This window comes from Onychostoma macrolepis, chromosome 22, assembly GCF_012432095.1.
Source record: "Onychostoma macrolepis isolate SWU-2019 chromosome 22, ASM1243209v1, whole genome shotgun sequence".
Classification (NCBI taxonomy): Eukaryota; Metazoa; Chordata; class Actinopteri; order Cypriniformes; family Cyprinidae; genus Onychostoma; species Onychostoma macrolepis.
Window position 1 is genome coordinate 23,679,749 of NC_081176.1, and position 8,367 is coordinate 23,688,115.

Consider the following 8,367-nt stretch of genomic DNA (forward strand, 5'->3'; position numbering starts at 1 on the left):
AGACAGGGAAGTATCTCTGTATTTTATTTCACTTTTCTTTTGATCGGCAAGTTATTTCTTAAAACCTTATTTAGAGGAACTTTTTGTTGTTTTGGCCTTTTCCCCTCCTGAAGCCTTTTAAGTATTTTTCCACATTCTGTTAAATAAAATACCTTTTGGGTTATTTCCTTAAAACTGGTGTTACTAAGCATTCTTGCGTACCTGCCCTGGGACTTGGAGACGGCAGTTCTCTCAGCCTCTCCCCATTACTTTGTTACACCCTTGTTACCCCTAGACTCCTTAAAGGGGCTCGTAACACCTATCCTCTGAGGATACCTGCAATCAGTGTTACAAGTACCCCAGGCACATCGTTTTAACACTTTTGTAGCGAAAACACCATCAAACAGGTAAGAGCTTGGATCTTCCAATGTTTCTCTATGGTACTGAAACCTGATGTCTGAGTTGCGGTCCCGTGCAACTGACACTCAACTGCCATTGGCTCATCTGTGTTCAAGGGAGGAGCTTACCGATAGGTCAATTGTGCAAAGGAGATTTTTGGATTTTATATCTTCATTTAAATAAAAATGTTCAAGATCAACACTTCCCGTGTTAAGGTAAACCTAGGGTTTCTTGCTTTCTCATGGTTCTTTAAAATACCGGTTCATGTTTTGGATTTTTTTTGTGGTGGTCTGAGAAGAACTACCATCCTTCTTGTAATTGTTCTTGCTCTAGTATCTAGTATGTGTACCAATTTATTAGAATGTGGAACATAATTATTATTTAATTATTTCAAGTTTCTCAAAAATGCCATTCCACCTGTACATTCGCATTATTTAACAATCAGTAAACGATGCTGGAAATTACTGTGAAGTAAAAACAATTGGCAACTCATTAACTTGCAGGGTGTTTATTAGTGTCGTTGCATCACAGCAGTGGTAAAATTCAATTAAACTGTCAAAAACCAATCAATTACATGTGAATACAGCTCACATTTTCTTGAATATAAAACAATTCTTCACATCTTATTCTTCCTCGGTATGTTTCTTGTCCCAGGAGATATCATCGATTCGAATGGAAAGAGATCCATCTGGATTGATGGGAACGCCGAAGGGGAGAGGCATACGCATTCTTGACAGTGTCATCTAGAGCAGGAGGAAGAAACTTAATTAGTTGTGTTTTTTATCTTTCTGTGAGAGTCATCATTTGAAGGAAAACTATTTCACCTCTGGAAACTTGACGAAGACATTCATGGACGTCTGAGTTGGCAAGGCTGCAGTAAGTTCAATCTCTTTCGCTTTGTTCTTTGCACTTTCAAGACGGAATCCCGCCTCGCAAGCCACCATAGGAATGTGTTTGGACATTCTAATTTTGACAGGATACACAGAAGAGTAGAGAATTAAACCAGTGCCATTTTCTACACTACACATTTGTTGTTCTGTGCTGATGAATATTACTTTTTAGCATAGGTGGTGACAGTAACCGGCAGCCTGTCCCATTCCAGCTCTAAACGCACAGCAGGGAATTCACCCAGTACACCAGCCTCAGCTTTAGCAGTGACTGCATACTGCCGGCACTCTGGACCCCAAGCAAACTTGGTCTGAAAAACAGATTTATGCTTAAATCTGAGAAGAATGTATTATATAATATATATTTTTAATCACACTTCCAGTCTTACAGTGACTTTGTGCTTGCTCCGCAGAACACTATCAATACAGATTTTCTGGTTGTCATTTTCATCAATGGAAGTAGCAACAAGCTGCACTCTTGCGGTTGATTTGTCAAAGTAAGCACCAAGTTGGTAGCCCAGCGGCTTTTGGCCAGCTGGCACAGCACGTGCAAAGACAGTACAAAGAGGTGGAGCTTCTTTTCCGAGGAAATTAACCTGTAAGCATAAACCATACAAATATTAAATGTCATATTTTAATTGGAGTTTTGTGTTATGACCAAACAAATGACACTAATTGATCCACCTGTCTCTGGATACGCTCAGTACTTCCACTGCTATCTATCTTTGAGGCACTATGGGGTGGCAAATGCTGCAAGCAAAATAAGGTTATAAACATAAGTGTCTGATCTGAATAAACTATATTGTTGACAAAATTATTTTCAGTAGTTACCCTGTTCCTGCGGAATTTCCTGAAATGTTCCATGATGGTGGCAGTCTGAAAATCAATAAAATATTCAGTGCAAATGAATATACAGATTTATGACACATACATTGGCGATTTAACCAACACATGACATTCCTTGTCCTCACCTCAGTTGTGCGAGACCTGTACCTGGCGGAGCTTGAACTGCTGTCGCTGAGGGATTGACTGCTGATGCTGCTGCTGCTGCTGCTGCTGCTTTTGCTTTCAGAAGAGTTGGTCTGGTTTCTATCTTCAGCTTCCAGGATTTTCTTCAGTTTAAACAGGAAATCCTTTCCTTCTTGAGTCTGCTCATCAATGATACTGATTTGACTCCCGCCATCATCAGGACCACATCGGACTTCAAGCTCCAGTTTTTCAACTGTAGGACCTTCAGCTAAAGCCAAAACAACAAACCCTTAATTATCATTTTATCTGAAATCCTTGAGTTTCATGAATGTAATAGTTTCTCTAAATATACCTCTTGCGACTGTAGCACGGGCTGAGTGGTGTCCAATTATGTAGAACAGAGGAGCATTTTTTATAAAAGCAGCATTGTGAGAGTGCACCTCAATGCAGCCCTTGATTTCAATGTATGGGACAGCAAAACAGAGAGTCTTGTCAAATGGAGCAGGAGCTTTCAAAGGAACCCTATCTTGATTCTCAGATGACTGGAAAGAAAAATCAAGTATTATAATGAGTCTTACAACATGAAGCAAACGAATACTCAGCATACTAACACATATGCATTGTGTGTGTGTTCAGAGTTTACCCAATTATCAGCAGGTGTCTGGGAATTCTGCCCAAACACCTCAGGTACTAAAGGAACAGTCCTCTCAGCAGTGGGAGCTTCAATGTTTCTGACCACAGCAAAAGTCTCAAAGCTGTTGGAACAAGAAGAAAGTGACTTGCATTTCACTTTTCAGAAACAATATGAATTAATAATTGATTCAAAATGTTTGCTACACTGGCATCACTAAGATTTCATTACCTCACATCAGCGATATGTTCAGGAACCTCAACAGGCAGAGCCTCCACCTTGTAGATGCCCTTGAGAATGTCTACTCTTACAGCCACTTTTCCAGGAGCAATTGTATGCATCTTTCCTCTCATCATAACAGCAGCTTGGATCAAGGCAGTGTTCACTCCCATCACAGCAAAGGTCTGGAGAGCAATACTGAAAGAATAAAGGAGATTGTTTGTAGAGCGATTGTTGTGTGAATTATATCTCATCTCTATGAATGTAAATGTGTACCTTGCTCTAGCTTCAGCTTGGAGTTGAACATCAGTCTGCTTCAGCTGCTCAAGAGTCATAGTCTCAATCTCCTCAGGGAGAGGATGTTTAATGGTGGCCTTAACTAGAAAGATGAATGGAACAACATCAACCTTAGTAATGACCCCCTCATATCAGAAGAAAGGATATAAAATTCTAAGGAAAAACATACCTTTGACACTCGCAGCAGCAACAGCAGCAGTGTAGAAACTGAACTCCATGGGCAGACCAACTGAGGTTGGCAAGATACGACGCACTTCAGCTACAAGCAGGGGTTTGGCATACTGCAAGGCAATTCCTTCCTGCAAAACTTCAAGTGCCTCCTTCAACAGTTGACGTGGTTTGGGTCCAGTCACAATCTGGGGATAGTGTTTATGAGAATCTTAATTCTAATTATGAGAATTATTTGTGAGACAGTTCTAAAAAAAAACAAAAAAGTAATGAAAGATAAACTACAACACAATACCTGTAGAGCTTCTTCAATGATGGTCTTGTCAATCCTGACAAAAGCCACTTCTTGTCCAAGTAATTTGATGTAGGCTGAAGCCAATGGCTGAGTTTTTGGAAAGTCCTTCCAGTTTATGAGCTTAAGGGGTTAAACATAATAAATTATATTTAAAATTTATAATATTGCTTATGTATAAAATTATACAGTGCATTGGACATGAAAACGTACTGCTCTCAGGGTGCGCGTAATCTTTGTGATATGGTCAACACTTTCATCTCCAACAGGAAATTTCGGAAGAACCGCCTGGATTCCATCAGTTCTCACACCAATCTGTTTGAGAGCATGAATTGAGTGAAGGCCAAAAACACTTTTAAACCATTAATCAGATTTTTTTTTTCTAAATTGTTTGCCCACCTCAAGAACATCAGCAGCAGCTCCAGCCAGATAAGCACGTGCTTTTGCTACAACAACTCTGGGCAGGATGGTGGCAGCATCATTGATCATGTAGGCACTGCCAGCAGCTCCAACCATAAGTGGAGCTGCACAGAGACATAGGTAAGAATACCATTGATGCAGTCTTTTATACATTTTGATAAATACTCAACACATCATGTGTTAGCTTTCTTAAGAATTTTGCAACACTTACTATGATAGAAGTCCAGCTGAAGGGCTCTGCTGAAACGGAAGCTAAGTCTGTCTAGCTTGCGGCTCATGAGCTTGATGGCAACATTAGCTGCACCAGCACTGAAATAGACAATCATTATTACTTGCGGTTTGTGCTCATTTAGCATGGTAAAGTAAATTAAATAAAAATGGTTTGTTTTTCTTACACAGCTGCCATATCAGGAGCAGTCATTCTGGTCAAGGACTTGATGTGGGAATAAGCAAAGCTCACAACATGCATGTTAGTTTCAGTCTTCAAAGCACCAGCAAGACTGGAGACAAGAGCCACTGATGGCTTGGCCTCAAACAACACAATACAAGCAACCATGCGCACTTCTGGGTGGAGAGATCTATCCAATACAAGCTGCAGGACCACTGGCTGAACCTGTGGCAAGAAACAAGGTCAGTTTATTATTGGAAGAAAATGGGTCGTTTTACAGTAATTCATTCCTACAATGTCTGACACTTGCCAGCCTGGGTTCTTTCTTGGCAATGTTCCTCAGGGCCAAGATGGCATCAACATGGACTCTAAGGGGCAGAGATGTAGTTTTCAGTCCAGGCAGGAGCTTCATGATGGGTTTAAGACTAGCAGGGTGACCAGCATTGCCCAGAACTTTAAGAACCAAGCTGATTTCAGGAATGTTATTCTTAGAAGTTGCCTCTGCAGCAATCTCATGGATGGGCTGATGAATGTGATACACAAACAGTACAATTAGAAAACGGCAAATGGCAAATCCCTATCAGATATTTAAGGCTTGAACTGTTTACCCTGAGGAGATCGGCAGAGCAAGTGGGAACTGCAACACAGTACTTGGCAATCATGGAACCATATCCAAGCATTACAACTTCACGCAGAGCTGGGATTGTGGAGATTTTCTTGTGCATAACCAAACTCTGTTCAACAAGATAAAGAAAATATTTGTTTAAATTAGGCAAGATTTGAAGAACAACATCTTGAGTATAGTTAGATTTACTCACAGCTGTCAATTGGATGGTGTCCACATCAGCAGTGACCATTTGCAGAGCAACCACAAGAACCTGAATGAACTCTGGAACCGTAAGTTCATCAGCTAGGAACTTCTCCCTGATGAATCTTATAATGACTGGTGTGCCAGCAGAAGGAAGAGCATCCAGGAGCCAGCGCCTACCAGAGTTATTGTTTAAAATATATACATAATTTAAAAAATTCCTATTCATTTATTGCTTACAAATTGTACCTGTAAACTGGTTTGTCCTTGAACTGAGCCCAGATAGTCTTAATGTTCTCCAGGGTGGCACGACGCAGGAGCTGGCTGAGCTGAAGAAACTTAAGTGGAGCGTCATCACTGACCATGTTCACATTGTTTTCAACAAGGTGCTTAAGGATCGCGATAATCTAGAAGAGAGTAAGATCTAGTCTCAGTTGATGTCTTCAGCATGGATCAAAGGATTTGACTTGGAGATTGTTAAAGGAATACCTGGGCTGGTGCATCACTGATCTTCAGTAGTTGAATAGGGGTCTGAAGAATCTCAGTTGCAAACTCGTATTGCAGGGATCCACGAGCCATGTAATCAGCTTTGATTGGATCAACTGGGCTCTTTCCAATCTCGACAAAAGTCAAGGTTTGTCTGAAACAAATAATTATTTTTAGTTAAAGTAATGAAATGTGTTGGGAATATTATTACTTCATATTTCTCACAGAGGATCAGTCATACTTTGCTTCCATCATTGCTGCACCATGGATCTCATTGAAGGGTGAAAACTGATGAACTTCCTGAACTTTTGCCTCAGTGATCAGTACACCAGTGGAAGATGGTTTCACAATGTAATTGTAAGTTGCAGTTTCAATCAGACTCTTGACCCTCTGTTGAGAGAAAGGAATATGAAGAATTTAACATTTTTAAAATTATATTGTTGAGTAAATATTTCAAGTCTTCCCAGTCTTGTTCATTACCTCTGTGCATTCAGCAGACTTCTCAGTGTATGCTAAGCCAATGTCCTTCATGATTCTGTTCTGGCAGAGGCTCAGATCCTTAGACTTGGTGACAGTAATTGGAGAGTTGGGCTTTGGAGACTCACTGATGACATAGTGGGTCCTGCACACTCCCTGAACTCCAGCCTTAAAGGACGAGAAATAAATAAATAAATAAGATTGCATAACTCAAAAAGGCTTTTTATTAATGCCTTCATAAATGTACTAGGATTACTTTCTCACCTCTTGCAGTTCATAGATGTTCTGAGTCTTCTTGAGGTTGAGCTGAAAGATGTTGAGGATGCCTCTGTACAAGTTCATGATTGTAGGGGAGACTCCTGCAGGGGCAAATACCTTTCCAACCACACCATTAGTATACTCAAACTTGATGGGAATCTGAAGCTGAGCAGCCAGTGCTGAGGTGAGCTTAGCGGCAGGAACAAATGGATCATTGGGCCAAATACCAGCATACTCGTGGATTAGAGGGTCCTTGAGCTGTAAGGGGACATTTTCAATTTAAGTGAGGGCATTGTTGCTTTTAACATCCAATGATGGCATTTTTTTTTTTTTCTTGTGAAAATCTTACAATTTCTACAGTTCTTAATAATCATTACCTTCATCAGAAAGGTGTTCTCTGTCATAGCTCTGAGTTGAACCATGCTGGTGACTTTTATTCCTGCTCTGGCCAGACTTTCTTGAGGAAGACCGCCCAAGAGTAGACCCTCATACTTGTACACATAGGTCTTATCAGGGGCAAACTTAGGTTCTGAAAAGGGTAGAGTATTGTTGATTTAAGTCTGATGTTATGACCATTAGTTTTAAGCAATAATGCAGTGTAAGTCACCACTTACAAACTCATTTTGTACAAACTCATTTCCAAGTCATATTACTTACCAAGGTTGATCTGTTGACTTGCTGAAAGAAATAAACATCAACAATTTTTTTAAAATAAAGGAATTTTCAAGAGGTTCTAAGAGTTTTTCAAATAAGTATAAAGAGAGAAAATGAGAAAAATATATATAAATATATTTTGACTTACCCACAAGGGCCACAGTCAGGGCAAGCACAACAGCTCTCATAGCTGGTGGTTTGTAAAGAACATCTCAGAGAAACAGACCTTTTATAGTGGTTTCTTGCTGACCAAGTATTAATTCTTAAATTAATTATTAACAGATGTCTTTAAGTGCATATCAAATTGCACACAAGAGAAAACGTAAGTCAACTTATTTGAACATAGATATCAGTTAGAGGTTAGGTTAACCTGGCCTGACAGTGACATTCCTCATGCCAGTGTCCACAGTGAAATGCTGTTCCTTTGACTTTTATATTCAAATAGGTCATTCTTTTTCCAGTTCTTTTAAACACATAAAGCAATGCTGAAGCAACAAAATTAGAGTTTTTGGTAACACTTTATTTTGATAGTGTCAACAGAATGTTCAAAAGGGACCAAGTAATGTTGCAACTACATGTCAACAAACTCTGTTTTTGTTAAATGTGAGCCAAAATCATCACAATTAAAAGAACCAAAGACTTAAACTACTTTAGTCTGTGTGCACTGAATTTATTTAATACACGAGTTTCACAATTTTGAGTTGAATTACTGAAATAAATGAACTTTTCCACAACATTCTAATTTGAGATGCACCTGTATGTGTCTGTTTTGCACTCTTGATATTTTAGAGTGTCACCCCTTTACTGCTGTGTACTCTTTTTCTGCATCGTGAATTATTTGTAGATTGTACACACAAAAATCAGTATTTTCGTGTTTTTGCATATTTCCCATTTATTTCAAATGGCGGTCATTTTTGACCGCGAACAGCACAAGTGCGGCTATATTTTTTAAGGCCATTTAGCTTTTTCGAATCAAGTCCACAATTTAAAAAAAAAAAATTGATTGTGTGTGTGTGGTCACATAGTGACTGCTAT

At 39.5% G+C, this 8,367-nt stretch overlaps 1 protein-coding gene across 1 annotated transcript; it reads right to left on the reverse strand.

Annotated features, from left to right (window-relative positions):
• Positions 1 to 870: 870 nt before the first annotated feature.
• On the reverse strand, positions 871 to 7,596 carry LOC131530021 (vitellogenin-like). Its single transcript, XM_058760063.1, has 28 exons — positions 7,481 to 7,596; positions 7,336 to 7,356; positions 7,056 to 7,207; positions 6,685 to 6,936; positions 6,424 to 6,588; positions 6,185 to 6,333; positions 5,947 to 6,097; positions 5,707 to 5,864; positions 5,468 to 5,633; positions 5,258 to 5,383; positions 4,960 to 5,172; positions 4,657 to 4,874; positions 4,473 to 4,570; positions 4,241 to 4,365; positions 4,055 to 4,156; positions 3,845 to 3,964; positions 3,551 to 3,737; positions 3,361 to 3,463; positions 3,097 to 3,282; positions 2,878 to 2,989; positions 2,587 to 2,776; positions 2,237 to 2,502; positions 2,097 to 2,141; positions 1,950 to 2,015; positions 1,655 to 1,861; positions 1,434 to 1,576; positions 1,203 to 1,341; positions 871 to 1,121 (listed from the first exon to the last, which is right to left on the reverse strand). The coding sequence occupies exons 1-28, from the start codon at positions 7,518 to 7,520 to the stop codon at positions 1,002 to 1,004; spliced, it is 4,020 nt and encodes a 1,339-aa protein (XP_058616046.1). The 5' UTR covers positions 7,521 to 7,596; the 3' UTR covers positions 871 to 1,001.
• Positions 7,597 to 8,367: the final 771 nt, after the last annotated feature.

Coding starts and splice junctions, on each gene's coding strand:
- LOC131530021 (XM_058760063.1), bottom strand. CDS start 7,520: ATGAGAGCTGTTGTGCTTGCCCTGACTGTGGCCCTTGTGG. Junction 2,777..2,877: donor AGACACCTGCTGATAATTGG/GTAAACTCTGAA, acceptor TTTTCTTTCCAG/TCATCTGAGAATCAAGATAG. Junction 1,862..1,949: donor CTGAGCGTATCCAGAGACAG/GTGGATCAATTA, acceptor TTATGCTTACAG/GTTAATTTCCTCGGAAAAGA.